The following is a 20,764-nucleotide window of genomic DNA, read 5'->3' on the forward strand; positions in this document are numbered from 1 at the left end:
GGACACCATGCAAGTTTCCTCAGTCCATGGCAATTATCCAAAAAAGTGTATCCAGTAAATTGGCACATGGGGTTCACAGAAGCAGTGGGGTCTTCGTGACATTATTACTCTCTCTCTCTCTCTCTCTCTCTCTCTCTCTCTCTCTCTCTCTCTCTCTCTCTCGCGCTCCAGAAAATGTAAATGTGAACTTCAAACTGGGATTACAACTCCCAAGACTACACATTCTCATGGGATTATTCCAATTCTCTAGACTGAAAAAAACTGTTTAAACTCATTTATCTTTACCCCTTCTCCTTTTTCTAATTTTTATCACATATTATATTGGCTATTCGACGCATACACATTTTAAAAAATTATTATTATTATTTCTATATTACGTTTTTATAAGCTTTATTCATAATTAAATTACCACATATATTTATTGATTTATTTAACATAGGGTTATATAACTATTAACTATTATAATTGATAACAATGATGTAGAAGAGTGACTGTATGTAGCCTTTTCCACTTCCCAGTGTCCCATTTTCAGGTTTGGTAAGCTGCAGTACCACTTTTTACCCGAGGAAGCTATGGCGGCGCTGTTTAAAAAAATACTACCTCTGTGCCTTACTTCTCGCCGCTGTCTTCTTCTTCTTCTCCGTCATCTTCTTCTTCTTCGTTTCCTCCACCACTCGCCGCTGCTGACAACAACAAACCGCTGCTGTCTGGTGCCTGGAAACGAGGTTTAGAGAAATGCGACAGGTTAATGTCGCACTTTACGAAACAAGACAAGCAGCGGGACGTTTAACGGCAGCTGCGAGCTAACGGTGCTGCTGCTAACTGCTAGCCGCTAACTGACGAGCTCCTCACACAGAAACTTAAAGAGCCGTCGCTGCTAACGCGAGATTGTGTTTGAGCGTGGAGGGAGCAGACTCAAGAGTGTTGTTGTGGTACAATTTTGTGTCTGAAAAACACACGGCGAGAGTGTGAGTTTCTGCTTATTGTGTTTTAAATGTTATATAAATGTGACTGTTTTCTTGTGTTTAAAGTATATGGACCATGGTTCACACCACAGCCCCAGTTTACACGTCAAACTCTTGTGAACAGAGCAGGAAGTCTCACTTTTATGTACTTTTCCATCGTGTGTGTGTGTGTGTGTACACTTGTATTTGTTAGCTCTTAATGACCTTTTCTGGCTTAATTTCTCAGCTCCAGTAGTCCTCATTAGTAACCAAAACCTGGTCCTAGTTAGTGGGCGTGATGCACCAGCATCAGTATGGTTATGTTACCACATTACTAGTATTTGTAATGCTGTTTTATGTAAAATTACCTGTGTTTTGAACCTAAACTTTAAAAATATTACTCTCACACATTCACTTAACCTGTTCTTGTATTTTCTGTTAACATCTGAGTGAGTAAACAATAACACTTATTGCAGTCTTAAATATCAGTATAACAAAAGTTCAATATATACTTTAGGGCTGCAACTGTTATTCGATTAATTGATTACTAAATTAATAGTCAACTTTTTTGATAGTTTACTAATCGTTTTTGAAGACAAGACATTCATGTCATGTCCAGCTTTGGTAAAATAATCATTAGTTGCAGCCCTAATATACATCATAGTAATGTTAATAATATTGTAAGATCCTTTTACATGTGCATGCTTAAAATACTTTCCTTTGAGATTAAATGAAACACATTTATCACAGCGATGGACGAGGACACTCCGACCCTGAAACCCAGGCGGATCCAGAATCAGAATGTGGTTTATCGCCTGGAGAGGCGTCGGATTTGCTCCGGTCAGCCGGGAGCTCACTGGTACAGAGTGCGCTGCTTCCATCAGAACCTGTTTCCCAACTTCACTGTGGTCAACGTGGAGAAGCCCCCCTGCTTCCCCAGGAAGTTTTCACCCGATGGACGCTGCTTCATCGCCTTCTCCTCAGACCAGACTTCTCTGGAGGTAAGAGGAGAGCAACCTCTCTGCTCTGTGTCTTTGTGTCCGTTTTCTCTCCCGTCTGCGTCAAACACAACACTTTCTGTAATATTAATTTTCCTCTTCCAGATTTATGAATACCAAGGCTGTCAGGCAGCTCAGGACTTACTCAGAGGCCAAGAGGGAGAAACTCTCCTCACAGCCAATGACCAGCGCTCTCTCAACATCCGCGGCCGTCTCTTTGAGCGCTTCTTCTCCTTGCTCCACGTTACTAATGTGGCCTCAAATGGTGAACACCTGAACCGAGAGTGTAGCCTTTTTACAGATGACTGCAGATATGTCATTGTGGGCTCGGCGGTGTACGTCCCAGAGGAGCCGCCGCCATATTTCTTTGAGGTAACAACACGTCAGTCTGAAAAAAGTCTGCATTTCTGGGCCAGACTGCCTCTTTCATATCATATTTCTTCTCTCCCATTAGGTGTATCGTAACAACGAGTCTGTGACTCCAAATCCTCGGTCCCCACTCGAAGATTACTCGCTCCACATTATTGACCTGCACACTGGCAGGCTGTGTGACACCAGGTCCTTCAAGTGTGACAAGATAATTTTGTCCCACAACCAGGGCCTCTACCTCTACAGGAACATCCTGGCTGTGCTGTCAGTGCAGCAGCAGACCATACACGTCTTTCAGGTGAGCAGTGTGTTGCAGTGTCTCTGAATGTAGCCGTGTTCAGATCTCGTGACTTGGGACATTACCGCACCGCACACAGGAAGTGATTTGTTTAACGTCAGGACAGTTGGAGGCAACGTTGCACAAATAATACAAATAATGGCCACGTGTTTTTCTGTGATTACATGTGATTTCATTGACTGTGTCTCTCCCTTAAGTTTTTCTGTTGCTGAAAATCAAATAGGATTTTACTGTTTTTACGATGTGTTGTCTTTATGTTGAGTGTTATTTGGCACCTTGTGGCCTTTAACGTTAAGTTAAAGATGATGTCAGTTATGATAAAGCGTAAACACAAACGGGTTGGAGTGTAACTGAAAACACAAAATAACTGTCCACAAAAAGTTTCAGAAATTATTCATACTGCTCAAAAAACACAGTAATTGAAAGTGGAACTTTGCAAGTGTGGTCGCTTTTTCCCTATAGAGCTCCCCCTACCGTTTTGGAGTACATATTTTAACAACACCACAGTGAACATCCATCCATTGTCGACCACTTTATCCTCACTCAGGGTTTCCCCCAGTGCATTATAAGCCTGGTGGGCCACCATCCAATTGCTTTTTGATTCTCACCATTTGAAAAAAGCCAGTCCGACGTTTACCCGACAGTTGTTTCCTCTTCCTCGCTTCCTTTTTTTCTGCTAAAATAACGCTATCGCTGCGTTGGTCTTATAGCCGATAGCTGGCTAAAGAGAGTGTGCGTCTGTTGTTCTGTGGCGCAATCTGTTTTTGAGTAAAAATCCTGCGTAGTTCTGCTGTTAATATTTTCATGGTATACTATAAATCCTTCTTGCTATCCTACATCCTTGTGCTGCCTCTGTATACACCCAATCACTCCCTCGATTAGGTCTGATAGTATTGTTGACAGGGTGTATTTTAGGATGAAGGAAGCAGCATGTGAATACTGTAACTTAATTTCTCTTTATGAAGACTAAACGGAGACAGAATAGACGCATTAAAAACAAAAATCACTGTAGCTTTAACGTGTAAAACAAAAAATGTTTTTTTGTTTTTTTGAATATGAGCTGCTGCGTCCCTGAATCTCTCTTTTTTTAAGCTCTTGACTCTCTGCTTTCACCCAGGTGACTCCAGAGGGAACGTTCCTGGACGCGAGGACTATCGGGCGCTTCTGTTACGAGGACGACCTCCTCACTCTGTCGGCAGTTTACACAGAGGCTCAGGCTGAGAGTCAGCCGGGCTTCCCCCGCCTGTACATGTACAAGACCATCAACTCCCTGAAGCACCGGCTGCTCGTCTACCTGTGGAGGAGAGCCGAGCAGGACGGCAGCGCCACCGCCAAGAGGAGGTATGAAAAATGACACTAAATTACACTCTCCTCTTTTCAATCCTTTCTCTTTTTCCCCCTCACTTATTCAGTAATTGTCTACTTCTTATTATGTCCATTTCAATTTCTTGAATCTTCTTTGTATAGTAACAAATAGCTGTGTATGTGTGTGTGTATGTATGTATATAAATGTGTATATATGTGTGTATGTGTGTATGTATGTATGTATGTATGTATGTATATATATATATATATATATATATATATATATGTGTATATGTATATATATGTGTATGCGTGTGTGTGTATATATATTTGTGTGTATATATACATATGTGTGTGTATGTATGTGTGTATATATGTGTGTGTGTGTATATATACTATATATTATACTGTACATATAATACATGTGTATATATATATGTATATGTATGTATGTATATATATATATACATGTATCTATATATGTGTATATACAGTATATGTGTATATATATCTATATACTGTATATACATACATATTTATATATACACGTGTGTGTGTATGTATATATATATATATATATATATATATATATATATATATATATATATATATATAGATATATATACACACATGTATACACACATATATTTTTATACATGTATACACACACACATATATATATATATATATATATATATATATATATATATATATATTCAACCCACTGTCTGACTGTGTTTAGTCTGAGTTTTATTGACAGCAGCCCCCGAAAAAGACCTCATAAAACATAACAAACGCATCAAAGTTTCACATAAAAATGAATCAAACGCATTTTCTTTCAGCTCCAAGGAAAAGAAATAAGATAAAATAAAATCCATCAGTGCAGTAGGAACACGGGAACCTTCCACTCGTTTTGTCAGGAGCAGGGTCCAGACAGTAAATGTGCACTTGACCACTGAAAATCAAAATTGTGACCTAAATGATGTCGATGTTGTGTTGTGGTCGGTGGCTGAGAATGACTGCAGTATTTACACGATCCCCCAACGAATCAAACCACTGTGGAAAACAACCAGGGGCAGATTTTACACCCGAGGAAATCATATCAACCCGTGTCCGTCTTCTCCTTCAGGCTCATTTAATGCCGGAGCTGTCAGTGCATCAGCAGAGCAGAGCTGCTTTTTACAGTGTTATAAATGCGACCAGACGGTTTTTTTTTTACTGCGGCACAGAGAAAATGCATTAAGACTTCGCCTTGTCCTCTGTCTATAAAGCAGCCTTGAAAAACCCATTAACAAAGACACTGTAAAGTGGGTGAGTTTAATAAATGAGCTCGGCTGTTACCTGCTGCTGGATCTGCTGCTCATTAGATCATTTTCACATCTGCGTTTCATTTCCATACAACTTTTTTTCCTTTATAAAATATATATATTTTTTTATATGTTGTTTCCAATTTAAATACATAGTGCAATTTCCCTAATGGTCTTTTCACTGCCATATGCACCGCTCAAACCTTCTTTCTGCAGAACTGTAGCCAATAGGTTTCTCTGTTCACTGTCAAATCATATTATTTAAAAAAATGTTTTTAAATATGTAATATGTGTGTATGTATAGATATTTATGTGTTTGTATATATGTGTGTGTATATATATACATATATATATATATATATATGTGTGTTTGTATATGTGTGTGTGTGTGTGTGTGTGTGTGTGTGTGTGTGTGTGTGTGTGTGTGTGTATATATATATTTAAGGCAGGGTGAGGCAGCTGTGTTTTATATAGACTCAATATATCAATTACATAGTAAGTGGAAATATTAAAACATGCAATTTTAAGTCTAAATGATTGATTTTTACTTTTTATTGTTTATGTGCTTTCCTTAGTAATGATTATATTGTATAACGTTCATAAAATAGAGCATATTGTGTCCTAACAGCACATACTCTCTATGGGTATACAATATAAACCCACATCTATGTGCATCTACCAGCTCTAATAAAAAATACAAGAAAACCTAGTCGTAATAGAAATGATATGAGAACAGAGCTTAGATTTTAAAAATAGTCACATTTGGTGCTGATTTCAGCTCTACAGGTAGTTTATTCGTCGAGGACTTTGAAGGCCTAGTGTGTAAGAACTAGAGACGCCTACTGGTGAGACTGAACCGTCCTCCCTTTACGCTTTGTGTCAGGGAAACTACGGTGGCCTTCGCATACCAGAAAGGCTGTCGTTCTTCTTTGTTTACGTAAGAAAAAGCTTTTAGCTTCAAAATGCAAAGGCCCCTTTTGTTGACCTGCTTTTTTCTTTTCTGTCGCCGCAGCATCAGAACCTTGTCTAAAGTACATTCAAAGGGACTTATTATTATTCTCGAGCTCTACCGACACACACACGACAAACATAAGTTCATGAATATGAGACGTTTGAGTTTAGTTCTCTGTGTTCTCCGGTCAGATTCTTCCAGTTTTTTGATCAGCTGAGGAGGCTGAGGATGTGGAAGATGCAGCTGCTGGACGAGCATCACCTCTTCATTAAATACACCAGCGAGGACGTGGTCACGCTCAGAGTCACCGACCCCTCGCAGGTACACGCACGCACGCACACACACACACACGCTGAATTCCTCCCCCTGCTCTCTTGGTTGCCTTCCCCCTGCCTCTCTCGTGTCTTTTGTCGCCAGCATTGAATGAAAGAGATTCTTTCTTCAGGTTTCCACGGACACGTCTCTTCTTTAGACTCTCTTCAGTCCCGTGTCTCGTGTCTGGTGAAGGCAAAAGAGATCTAATTAATGCTCGTTTTATTATTTTATTTTTTAAGATCTTCGCTTTTAGATGTCCTCACAAATGATGAATGAATAAATAAATAAAAAAAAATATATATATTTTTTTTTTTTATTACAACTATGCTCGGCTGGTCCAGAGAAGGTACGTCCTCCCTCTGTGCTGTAGAATCACATTATTTGTCCAGACAGAACCAACACACTGATACAGAAGAGGATTAGGGCCACAAAGGAAAAACATATTTGAGTTCTGACTTTAAAACATAGAATTCTGACTTTACAACAGAATTCTCAGTGTATTCTAAGAATTCTGACTTTAAACTCAGAATTCTGACCTTTATTTTTTTTATTAAGTTACAGTTAAATTTGAGTTTTAGATTCTGTCTGTGTGCATGCGATTTTTCGTTTAAACTGTGCACATTCACACTGTCAAATGATCGTTGAGTCCATGAAATCTTTGTTTTTCAAACCTGGAAATATTCAGTTTTAATGATTTCTTTGTTCTATGGAGCAAAGAAAGCAGAAAATATTCACATTTAAGAAGCTGAAAAATCTGAATACATTGTGTTATTTTGAAAAACTGATTATTGATTATCAAAATAGAAGATAGAATGCCTTTATTGTCACTATACATGTGTACAATGAGATTAAAAGCATCTCCGATAGCAGTGTAAAAGAGAACATAAAATAAAAAGTGCAGAATAAATAAATATGGTACTATATACAGTGTTTATTTTCACGTTATGATGTGGACTATTGCACAAATGGTTTTAGATTTCTGCATTTTCTCTCTCTTTTTGTTTGTTTTTTATAGTGGTGGGAGCGTTAATTGCGTCAACGTTAACGCATGACGCATTTCCCTGACGACTGACCTGACGTGTGACGTCATGTTTACGTGAAAACTTTAAAAACAGAGGCACGCATATGCAGTACACAGGTACGCTGGTTATTTGTAGCGCTGCTCTTTTTGTTTACTAAACGGACCACTCCAGTTAGACTGTAGGCGCGCTAAACAAGCTAATGCAGCTAATGTCGTGGCACGTAAAACATCACGTCAATTTTTCCAGTCAGTCGTCATGGAAACGTGCCATGCGTTAACCTAGTGCCCAGCACTAGTTTTTCAGTGTTGAAAGACCAAATATATATATTTTTCTGCTCATGGTTGGAGATCATTTACCTACAGAATAGAAGAAAAACAACAACAACCAACAATATCGGTGTTCTTTTTGTCCCTCTCCACATCTCGTCCTCCTCCTCCTCCTCCTCCTCCTCCTCCTCCTCCTCCCCGTCCCACTTTTCTCCCTCAGCCGTCGTTCTTTGTTGTGTACAACATGGTGTCCACAGAGGTGCTGGCCGTCTTTGAGAACACCTCCGACCAGCTGCTGGAGCTGTTTGAAAACTTCTGCGACCTTTTCAGAAATGCCACACTGCACAGCCAGGCCGTGCAGTTCCCCTGCTCGGCCTCGTCCAACAACTACGCTCGGCAGGTCCAGAGAAGGTACGGTGCGACAGTACGGGGGAGGGAAACTCGACGACCAGCACAACGTCCTCCCCTCTGTGCTGTAGAATCACATTATTTGTCCAGACAAAACCAACACACATTGAAGAGGAATAGGGCCATACAGGAAAAACATATTTGAGTTCTGACTTTAAACTCAGAAATCTGACTTTAAAACTTAGAATTATGACTTTAAAACTCAGAATTAGGACTTTAAAACTCAGAATTAGGACTTTTAAACTCGGAAGTCTTGAGTTTATTCTCAAAATTCTGACTTTGAATTTAAACTCAGAATTCTGACTTTGAATTTAAACTCCGAATTCTGACTTTACTTTAGTCTCAGAATTCTGACTTTAAAACTTGGAAGTCTGAGTTCATTCTCAGAATTCTGACATTGAATTTAAACAGAATTTTGAATTTTAAACACAGTGTTTTGAATTTTAAATTCATGATTTCTAACTTTGAACAAAGAATTCTCACTTTATTCTCAGAATTCTGGGCACCCATAGTTCTGAGTTTTAAAGTCAGAATTTTCAAAATAAAGTCAGAATTCTAAGAATAAAATCAGAATTCGATGTTTTAAAGTCAGTGTTCGATGTTTTAAAGTCAGAATTCTGAGTGTTTAAAGTCAGAACTCAAATGTTTGTTTCCTGTGGCCCTAATCCTCTTCCGTACACTGAAAACATTGCAGTCTGACTAGTCGAGTGTTTCTGTATGAAAGGGAGGGGAAAGGAAAGATTAAAAAAAACCTGATGTTGTGCAGCTAAATGTCAGGAAGGATTTGAAGAAGGTGGTAAAAAAGGGGAAGTAGATCAGCAGTGATCGCCTGCAGGAGACGGAAAGGAGTTTGAGGACTTAATCTGGATATAGAAGTGAGATTATGTGAGGTGGTCAGTGTGATTGAATTCTGTGGACTCACCAGCACATGTGACGCAATCCTCAGTGGAAGGTGAAGAGAGGAGGAGGAGGAGGAGGAGGAGGAGGAGGAGGAGGAAGGTTCGACTGAGGGGAAAAAAGAGCTCAGAATTGGATTTGAGCGTTGAAATTGACGCTAGAAGGAGGAGATGGAGGAAGGGAAAGCCGGCAGTTTAATTTGAGAAAACCATGTTTGTGTCACTTACAACTTGCAGAGAGCGAAGCCCAGTTCACAGAGAGAGAGAGAGAGGCAGAGCCTTAGGACTGAAGATATTATAGCACAAAACAAGGTGAGAGGGACAAATGTGGAAGTTTTTAGGGCTGACGAGTAAAAGGAAACTTGGCTGGGTGATAATGGCTCATATATAAAAATATGTCTTTATTTTTATTCTCTGTCTAGGTATAACAGATATATTTACTGAGCTCAAGGCCACTGACTAAACATCCTCAGTACAGCAGTATAGTCTTAATATAAAATATCCACACTGTATTACGTACTAAAAATACAGTTGTTACCTTTAATTTAGTATTTATATCATTTTATTTAGTTTCTAACGTTTAGTTAAAGTGATATTTACACATGAGAGAAACAATGATGGTCACATTCTGCTTTTTAAATATGTTTTCCTCATATATTAATATTTTATTAAATATCCAGACTACAACAGCTTTTAAAAACCAGGAAAAAGACATCAGAGATGCCATTTCACGATGTGACGATGTCCAAAATTTAAGATTGTACCTTGTCGTGCGTCACAATATTGATACGTTATTGATTTATTGCCCAGCTGTAAAGAGAAAAACCAAAGTAAAGTGTGTTTTTGTAAATAACTGCGACTATTTTTGTTTATACAGGTTTTTTTTAATTGTGTGAATGGTCAATGTTACTATTACACAACAAAATAATTAAATACAGGTATTGAAATAATGACATAATTACAAGTCATTCTTTAGTCACGTGTATATATATATATGTATATGTATGCATATATATGTGTGTATATATATTTATATATATACATACATATATGTATGTATGTGTGTGTATATATATATATATTTATACGTATGTATGCATGTGTGTGTGTGTATACATATATATATATATGTGTGTGTATGTGTGTATATATATATATATCTTTGTTGCGTTGCTACCGATATCTCTTGACACTGCACACACTGGCGTCCTGCCATGTCACGTTCCTTTAGGAGATTTAAATTTAAATGTTTTTAAACAAACAATGTCGAATAACAGAAGAAAATCTTTCTAATCAATCAATCATGTTTAAATTGAGTTGATACAGCTGTAGCTGAAGCTCAAGCTTTAACTAAAGGCTCAACTGCCCCCCCAGTTAAGCAGGTCTTTTGTTCAGCAGCTTGATTAAATAATTAAAATTATTTAAATTTATTTATTTAATTTTACTTGATGTCCCATGTGTGCCTTCAGATTTAAGGACACCATAGTGAACGCCAAATACGGCGGGCACACGGAGGCGGTGCGGCGGCTGCTGGGTCAGCTGCCCATCAGCGCGCAGTCGTACAGCAGCAGCCCTTACCTCGACCTCTCCCTCTTCAGCTACGACGACAAGTGGGTGTCAGTGATGGAGAGGCCCAAGACCTGTGGAGACCACCCTATCAGGTACTCACTCGTCCTGGAAATGACTGAGCTTTAATCAGGGGGCTCCCAAGGGTCCTTGAAAGTGCTTGAACTTTGTGCAAGAAAGGAAGGTAAATAAATATCTGCCTTGTTTGTTACGATGGCACCTACTGTTTCTTGCCCTGCATTGCTTGATGTACGTAGACCAGGCCAAACGTGGAGATGTAAATATGCGCCGTGCTGTGAATGTGATGTTCCGCTCAGAACAATGAGCGAGTAAAGATGAGCAAGAGAGCACAAATGATGTGATGAGAAATTCCAAAGCTCTCTGTCTCACCAAAGACAAACAACAAAGACTGACTTTGAACCAAGATCCCAAGCACAATCACTACGAGTTGCCTTCCCATCTTAAGCTGTGTCAGCACATTCCGTCCTTGAATTAAAGGAATTTGGTCCTGGAAAGTGCTTGAATTTGACGTCAACTAATGATTGATGACTCAAAGGTGTGTGTTTATGGGGCCAATAGTTGCAATCATTTTTGGTCTAGTCATCACAAATAAAGGTTAACAACCAACTGTGCGACAGTCGGATTAGCCTTCATTTTTACTCTTAACTCTTGTCTGGTATTTGTCCTGAAAATAATCCAGGACAGGTCATCTGTCATTCACTCATTCATGTTGTTCCACTTCCCTTCATTTCTCATTGTGGCCCCAAGAAGACAATGAGAAATGCTTTTTTACTGAACAGTATGTGCTGTTATTTGTTATTGACAGACGAATCAATGCAATAATCTGTTGCCCACTTTAATCTGTAGATGGATTTTTAGCATCCACACTTTTGCTCCTGCTCCCAAAACAAATGATTGCAAAGATGAATCGGTTTTAAAGTGATTGACACTTCTGAGAATAAAGTCAGAATTCTAAGTTTTAGAGTCAAAATTGTTAGAATAAAGACGACTGACCGGTAAAAGACGTGCATGACATCATGTTTACGTGACTCCCAATTGTTAAAATGAATCTCTAACGATAAACTTTAAAAAAACATACGCAGTACACAGGTACGCTGGTTATTTGTAGCGCTGTCCTTTCCCCTTAATAACAGACCGCTCCAGTTCCACTGTAGGTACGCTAATGGCGCTAAACGAGCTAACACAGCTAACTGGTAAACAGTGCCTGGACTCTGGTGTCGTGGCATGTAAACATGAAACGTGTCATGCGTTAATGTGCGTTAACCTAGTGCCCAGCCCTTATATTTTCTGGTTTCATTTGAAAACCTCAGCATTTTGAGGTCTTCTGACATTTTGTGTCCCAAAAACAACCACTCGATTAATCCAGAAAGTTACCAACAGATTAATAGCTTGTGAAAATAATCAACCTCAGTTTCATCTGTAGATATTTCTAACCATTCATCGTCTTGTTTCTGTGATTTTTAAAAAGAGCAGCACAGCAGTCACTCTGTCTCTTCCGTCACCAGGTTCTACGCCCGTGACTCCGGCCTCCTGAAGTTCAAGATCCAGGCGGGTCTGCTGGGCCGGCCCGTCAATCACGCCGTGCGGCGCCTGGTCGCCTTCACCTTCCACCCCTTTGAGCCGTTTGCCATCTCTGTGCAACGCACCAACGCCGAGTACGTGGTCAACTTCCACATGAGGCACGTCTGTGCGTGAGGAAACCACTTTGTGCGAGTGTGAGTGTGTGTGGAAATCAAAATTTCAGACTGTTACCGGTGACAATACAACAAACATGTCCTCCATCAGGAGGCACAACACAGTTTGTGGCCCCTCTTCCTCCTCCTCCTCCTCCTCCACAGAGAAACAGCAGTCATTCTGTGTCTAATAGGAGCCACACTTTCTCCTCTCTTTCCTCCTTCCATCACGCAGTGGTCACTCTACCTCCTCCTCCTCGTCTGCAAGGAGGCAGCAATTCTGCCGCTTTCCTTTCTCCTCCTCTTCCCCACTTCCTCCACAGAACAAAGAGGAGACCTGTGGGGAGGAGAAAGCTGGAATAAGTGTAAATGGAGATGTAGAGAGGGTGATTGATGTGCAACGGAGGAGGGAGCTGTAGGTAGCCAGACTTCTTAGAAGAAACCAAAGGTGTGTTTTTTTTTCTTCTACCGAGCTCCGAAAACTGTTCATTCATTTCACGATTGCTTTTCCCGGGAACCGAGGAACGTGTCATTTTATATTGTTGTTCAGCTCAACTTTTTTCTTACATTTTACCGTCTGTATATATTTTACGCCAATAAAATTGTTGAAATTGTACTCGACAATTTTTGTTTTTAATGGGCCAATAAGAGCAGGGAGAATCCTGGTGTTGTCTGCCTGCCACCTCCCAAATATTCAGCCGTGTATTTCCCTGCTTTCATCCTCACAAAAGTGTCTTTTATTGTGTCTTAGTTTGCACGTTCAACATTTAGAAAATCAAGCTTCCATCACATCCGACGACTGCATCCACATCCTGTCATTATATTATATTATTTACTTTATTTGTGAAGGCATCATCGTGTTTCCCACAACGTTACACGTTATTTTTAACACGATAAACCTCTGTGACTCAGTTCACTGTATAAATTGTGACAAGAGCAAATTTAAAAAGACCATTTTTTTACTGCCGTTTATGGACCAGGAAAGTCTCTGTCTTCTTTTTTCTTTTTACGACAAAGAACAAGGTAGAAAAATGAAAAATAAGATGATATAAGAATTGATAGAATATTAATAACATGCGGATTATCAAAATACACACATGCAGTATGGTAATAGTTCATCTTTGTTATTGTTATTGCACAGCGTTCTGTCCAGACCTTTGGGACGTGTAATAAATTAATTAATTAATAAATAAAAAAGTCCCCGCGAGTGTAGCCTATAATTTTGACCACTTTTAAGAATAAAAGGAGAGCAGAAATCATTTTTGACCATAGTTCACATACAGAGTGTTCAAGAGATTCTGCTTCATTTTGTGCTTGGGTTTTTTCATGAATCTTTTTATAAAACAAAAAAGGAGGACCCCTTTTTCTGTAACACCTAATTTAGCTTTAAATGGATTATGAATAATTAAGCTATTTACAAGGGAAATAAGTTTGATAAAGGAATTACAACTTCATTTCAAGCAACTAAATTATATATATGTATATGTGTGTATATATATATATGAATATATATATATATATGTGTGTGTGTGTGTGTACACAGTGAAATATTGTGATATTTTGTGTGGTGAAATATCAAGTATCGATTTTTTACAAATAAACAACTTTTTGTGGATTTGTGTTAAAATAATAATCAAGTGACGTTTCAGTCCACTAGATGGTGCCAAGTGCTCACTCTCACTAGCTATTGTTTGTGTGTATCGCAATATCTCACAGTATCGTGATAACATCGTATCATGACTTAAATATTGTGATGACATGGTGTCATGATTTAAATATCGGAATGATAGAGTACTGTGACTTAAATATTTGATGATAGCGTGACGTGACTTAAATATCGCGATGATATCGTAACGTGACTTAAATGTCATGATTATATGATATTGTGACTTAAATATCATGATGATATCGTATTGTGATTTTAATCTTGTGATAATATGTATTGTGACTTAAAGGTGAAGTAAGTAGTTTATAGTGCCATCTAGAGGAGAGGCTGAAATGTACAACAAAGACCTGCTCCTCTGCTCACCCCCTCCCTTCCCTGAGCGCTACGGTATCCTCAGCTGGTCAAATGTCGTCCTCGTCGTCTTTCTCCGTGTCAGCAGATGAGGTTCGTGAGGTGAGGGAGAGGGCGAGCTACCGCGGCCGTAGCAGACGAAGCGGAGAGAGAGGAGGCAGGACTTCCGCTACAAGTAAAGAGACGCTTGATTTGTTCTCTCGCGTTTGTCCTTACAGGCTCCAGTAGAAACATGGCGTCTCGCTGCTAACAGTGGCTATGCAACCGCGGCCTGCGACCATGTTATTTTACATGACTTTTTGAAACACTACGAAAATGAAACAAAGAATATAATACAGCGACTAGACAATGCAGGAGCACATAATATGTATAAAAAAGTGGATTTTGGGTTATATTAACCCATAAATACTACACATTGTCCCTTTAAATATCACGATGATATCGTAACGTGACTTAAATATCGGGATATTGTATCGTGACTTAAATATTGTGATGATATCGTAACGTGACTTAAACATTGTGATTTGTCATGACTTAAATATCGCGATAACAAGTATCGTGACTTAAATATCGCAATAATATCGTATCGTGACTTAGATAGTGTGACGATATGGTATTGTCATTTAAATATGGTGATAATATAGCATTGTGACTTACATATCGTGATGCTATCGTAGCGTGACTTAAATCTCGTGTCTTAAATCTTGTGATAATGGTATGGTGTTGTGACTTAAATATTGTGATAATATCGTATCGTGACGTAAATATCGTGATGATATCGTAGATACTTGAGTTTGTGATATCGGTATCGGACACAGAAAAGTGGTATCGGTCAAGTCCAAGTCGCAGAGTAATCCGGATTTTCAATTTTCACCCAAATTATCGCGACTACTATTTTGTCCATAATGGAGCAGCCGTGGTACTGACTCAATCTGTGGGATTCATTTTGCAGTAACTGATGTCAAAGTACCACACACACACACACACACACACACACACACACACACACACACACACACACACACACACACACACACACACACACACACACAGAACAGAAACTACATACTAAGTGTCCAAATTGGCCTAATCCTCCTTTAGAACTGATATAAACGCACAATTGTGAATAAATTAACTTGTTTACATGTTTAATAAAGAGATCTAAAGACAAATAAAAGCACACACACACACACACAGGCAGCTGCAGAGAGGTCATGGAGGTATGGACAGCAGGTGCTGAGGGATTAAGTGTCCTCCCAGCCTCTGGTTACACACCAGAGTGGACAGCATGTGTGTGTTTGTTTTAAAGAGACAGACAAACTGGTATTTACAAATGAACGATGAAAAAGAAGTGGACTGTGTGTGTGTGTGTGTGTGTGTGTGTGTGTGTGTGTGTGTGTGTGTGTGTGTGTGTGTGTGTGTGTGTGTGTGTGTGTGTGTGTGTGTGTGTGTGTTTGAGAGACGCCGCCGCTGCTGCGCCGTCTTACATAAGCAGCGGTGAATACTATCTGCGAGATGGAGGCTTAAGGAGGGCCATTGTGTGTCATTGTTGTTTGTGTAAGCTGCTGAGTGACAACACGCTGTGATAATCAGCTAATTACAGGAAGGTGCACACGGCAGGGGACGTACAGTCCTCCATACTGTAGGTACTGCAGGAGGACGCACTGTGGTGTCCTACACACACACACACACACAAATATAGTAGATAGAAAATACAGCGGTTTGTTTCATACGTCACAGACGACGATTCTGGGATTGTTTTGTGACATCATTTTCCAGAAAATGTGGTTCTGAGGACTTTTGACCTTTGAGTGTAGAAAAAAAATGCAAATTATGCCAAAGAAAAGTAATGTGAAAAAGTAGAAATACTTCTATTTCCATGGATTTGAGTTCCTCCTTCAGAACATTTGCCGCTGCACACTGCTCTTTCTTCAGACTCTGATGTAAATCCTTTTTTTCCCATCAATTATCAGCTCCAGAACAGAGAGAATAATATGTGTAAAAGTGCAGGTTGGATCATTGTGCTGTGAATCTACAGCCAGAGAACATTCATGTGTTTATTATGTTCTCTTCTTCATTCAGACTCAAGACTTTGCACAAGCTCAAGGTTTGGTTCTGGTGGGTTTTAGGGAAACTGAAACTGAACTAGGACGAGAAAGACATGTTTTATTGTTATATGTCTCTTTATGTTATATGTCTCTTTATGTTATGTTATATGTCTCTTAATGTTATGTTATATGTCTCTATTATATGTCTCTTAATGTTATGTTATATGTCTCTCTGTTATGTCTCTTAATGTTATGTTATATGTCTCTCTATGTTATGTCTCTCTATGTTATGTCTCTTTATGTTATGTCTCTTTATGTTATATGTCTCTTAATATTATGTTATATGTCTCTTTATGTTATATGTCTCCTAATGTTATGTTATATGTCTCTTAATGTTATGTTATATGTCTCTTAATGTTATGTTATATGTCTCTATTATATGTCTCTTAATGTTATGTTATATGTCTCTATGTTATGTCTCGTTATGTTATATGTCTCTCTATGTTATGTCTCTCTATGTTATGTATCTTTATGTTATGTCTCTTTATGTTATATGTCTCTTAATATTATGTTATATGTCTCTTTATGTTATATGTCTCCTAATATTATGTTATATGTCTCTTTATGTTATATGTCTCCTAATGTTATGTTATATGTCTCTTAATGTTATGTTATATGTCTCTTAATGTTATGTTATATGTCTCTATTATATGTCTCTTAATGTTATGTTATATGTCTCTCTATGTTATGTCTCGTTATGTTATATGTCTCTCTCTCTATGTTATCTCTCTCTATGTTATGTCTCTTTATGTTATGTCTCTTTTAATGTTATGTCTCTTAATGTTATGTTATATGTCTCTATTATATGTCTCTTAATGTTATGTTATATGTCTCTCTCTCTATGTTATCTCTCTATGTTATGTCTCTTTATGTTATGTCTCTTTTAATGTTATGTCTCTTAATGTTATGTTATATGTCTCTATTATATGTCTCTTAATGTTATGTTATATGTCTCTCTATGTTATGTCTCGTTATGTTATATGTCTCTCTCTCTATGTTATCTCTCTCTATGTTATGTCTCTTTATGTTATGTCTCTTTTAATGATATGTCTCCTAATGTTATGTTATATGTCTCTTAATGTTATGTTATATGTCTCTTAATGTTATGTTATATGTCTCTATTATATGTCTCTTAATGTTATGTTATATGTCTCTCTGTTATGTCTCTTTATGTTATATGTCTCTCTATGTTATATGTCTCTCTATGTTATATGTCTCTTTATGTTATATGTCTCTCTGTTATGTCTCTTTACGTTATGTCTCTTAATGTTATATGTCTCTTTATTTTATATGTCTATGTTATATGTCTCTTTATATTATATGTCTCTCTATGTTATGTGTCTCTCTACGTTATATGTCTCTCTATGTTATGTCTCTCTATGTTATATGTCTCTCTATGTTATATGTCTCTCTATGTTATGTTATATGTCTCTTTATGTTATATGTGTCTTTGTTATGTCTCTTTGTTATATGTCTCTCTTTATGTTATATATATATATTTATGTTATATGTCTCTTTGTGTTATGTTATACGTCTCTCTTTGACATGTCTCTCTTTATGTCACGTGTCTCTTTATGTCATATGTCTCTCTTTGAAATGTCTCTCTTTATGTTATATTATATATATTTATGTTATATTATATATATTTATGTTATATGTCTCTCTGTTATGTCTCTTAATGTTATGTTATATGTCTCTCTATGTTATGTCTCTCTATGTTATGTCTCTTTATGTTATGTCTCTTTATGTTATATGTCTCTTAATATTATGTTATATGTCTCTTTATGTTATATGTCTCCTAATGTTATGTTATATGTCTCTTAATGTTATGTTATATGTCTCTTAATGTTATGTTATATGTCTCTATGTTATGTCTCTTAATGTTATGTTATATGTCTCTCTATGTTATGTCTCGTTATGTTATATGTCTCTCTCTCTATGTTATCTCTCTCTATGTTATGTCTCTTTATGTTATGTCTCTTTTAATGTTATGTCTCTTAATGTTATGTTATATGTCTCTATTATATGTCTCTTAATGTTATGTTATATGTCTCTCTCTCTATGTTATCTCTCTATGTTATGTCTCTTTATGTTATGTCTCTTTTAATGTTATGTCTCTTAATGTTATGTTATATGTCTCTATTATATGTCTCTTAATGTTATGTTATATGTCTCTCTATGTTATGTCTCGTTATGTTATATGTCTCTCTCTCTATGTTATCTCTCTCTATGTTATGTCTCTTTATGTTATGTCTCTTTTAATGTTATGTCTCCTAATGTTATGTTATATGTCTCTTAATGTTATGTTATATGTCTCTTAATGTTATGTTATATGTCTCTATTATATGTCTCTTAATGTTATGTTATATGTCTCTCTGTTATGTCTCTTTATGTTATATGTCTCTCTATGTTATATGTCTCTCTATGTTATATGTCTCTTTATGTTATATGTCTCTCTGTTATGTCTCTTTACGTTATGTCTCTTAATGTTATGTTATGTCTCTTTATTTTATATGTCTATGTTATATGTCTCTTTATATTATATGTCTCTCTATGTTATGTGTCTCTCTACGTTATATGTCTCTCTATGTTATGTCTCTCTATGTTATATGTCTCTCTATGTTATATGTCTCTCTATGTTATGTTATATGTCTCTTTATGTTATATGTGTCTTTGTTATGTCTCTTTGTTATATGTCTCTCTTTATGTTATATATATATATTTATGTTATATGTCTCTTTGTGTTATGTTATACGTCTCTCTTTGACATGTCTCTCTTTATGTCACGTGTCTCTTTATGTCATATGTCTCTCTTTGAAATGTCTCTCTTTATGTTATATTATATATATTTATGTTATATTATATATATTTATGTTATATGTCTCTTTGTTATAAGTCCCTTTATGTTGTGTTATGTCTCTCTTTGACATGTCTCTCTTTATGTCATATGTCCCTCTTTATGTTATATGTCTCTTTATGTCATATGTCTCTTTATGTTATACGTCTCTCTTTATGTCATATGTCTCTTTATGTTTTATGTCTCTCTTTATGTCATATGTCTCTTTATGTTATATCTCTCTTTGACATGTCTCTCTTTATGTTATATGTCTCTCTTTATGTCATGTGTCTCTTTATGTACATGTTTAATTCCCTTTAAAGAAGACACAGAACAATCTAAAGCAGTAACCGTTGAGGCCTTTTCTTCTTTCTTTTTTGTGATAGTCAAACGGGTGACGACAGAACAAATTCACTTGTTAGTGCAGCAAAGAATAGAATAAACAATTTAATTTTAAAATATGACACTACAAACCACATAAATCCTTTAAACATTAAAATACAGAAGATTATAGAATAAATAAAATACTGGGGGAAAAATATGATCAGGATATTTACACAATGAGGAGGACGTGGCATGATAGAGTTATATACAGTGGACAATGAGTCGATGAAGTGTTTTGACGACGTTACAGTGTTTCCTCCACTGTAAATAGATTCAACATGAACCTGATGTCACTACACAGTACAATAACATCACACACACATAAAGAGAAAAAGGAAATGCTGCATCTGTCTTATTCCTAAGATTCACGTCAACCTCGAGCCTTCTCCCTGACCTTGGTTGCTACGGAAACATAACCGCTCTCTGCTTGGTAACCTAGTCTTTTCTAATTGCTGTCGTCTTGGCAACAGCGCAACCAATGTAATCTAGAAAAGGCCACAGTCCTAAGTGTTTTGTGTTGCAGTGGCTCGGCTTGTGCCGCACACACACACACACACACACACACACACACACACACACACACACACACACACACACACACACGTTTAATCATGTGGGTAAAATATGAAAAAAGCGGACGCACGCTGAGCTTGAGGTCATTGCACTTTTTGTTGTTGGAGGACACTAATGGCAGGGTCCACGCTGTCACACACACACACACACACACACACACACACACACACACACACACACACGCACACACGCACGTAGTAACAGCGCACACGTGGCCCTGCACTGTAAAAACAAATCTGACAAAATAAAAGATGTTTTTTTTAAACGGTGAAGTTAAGAACGTAAAAGAGCATCAGGCTCGTGTTGTTTTCTCTCGTGATATTTTTGTCGGTTCGCGGTCGAATAAGAAGCTGAAAAGAAAAGTCGAGAAAGTTGACGTACTCTCGCACAGAGTGAATATTCGCTGAGTCACACAACCTCACGATATAAAACAGACCTTTTTAAAGCGATAGTTCATGTTTTTTTTTTTCCACTATACAGTTCTAGTGCTGCTCAAATTGGTTTAC

The 20,764-nt window shown here is 37.5% G+C and overlaps 1 protein-coding gene across 1 annotated transcript; it reads left to right on the forward strand.

The window, feature by feature from the left end:
• Positions 1-739: 739 nt before the first annotated feature.
• On the forward strand, positions 740-12,771 carry det1 (DET1 partner of COP1 E3 ubiquitin ligase). Its single transcript, XM_083893375.1, has 9 exons — positions 740-968; positions 1,695-1,945; positions 2,048-2,314; positions 2,397-2,609; positions 3,727-3,950; positions 6,365-6,494; positions 7,997-8,187; positions 10,550-10,741; positions 12,173-12,771. Exons 2-9 carry the CDS (start codon positions 1,697-1,699, stop codon positions 12,360-12,362), a joined length of 1,656 nt encoding a protein of 551 aa, XP_083749501.1. The 5' UTR covers positions 740-968; positions 1,695-1,696; the 3' UTR covers positions 12,363-12,771.
• Positions 12,772-20,764: the final 7,993 nt, after the last annotated feature.

This window comes from Microchirus variegatus (assembly GCF_963457635.1).
Source record: "Microchirus variegatus genome assembly, chromosome: 8".
Taxonomy (NCBI): Eukaryota; Metazoa; Chordata; class Actinopteri; order Pleuronectiformes; family Soleidae; genus Microchirus; species Microchirus variegatus.

Bases quoted from the DNA above. Each gene is read 5' to 3' on its own strand.
- det1 (XM_083893375.1), top strand. From the start codon at position 1,697: ATGGACGAGGACACTCCGACCCTGAAACCCAGGCGGATCCAGAATCAG. The intron at 1,946-2,047 runs GTAAGAGGAGAG...TTCCTCTTCCAG, and splicing joins CAGACCAGACTTCTCTGGAG to ATTTATGAATACCAAGGCTG. The intron at 2,610-3,726 runs GTGAGCAGTGTG...GCTTTCACCCAG, and splicing joins AGACCATACACGTCTTTCAG to GTGACTCCAGAGGGAACGTT.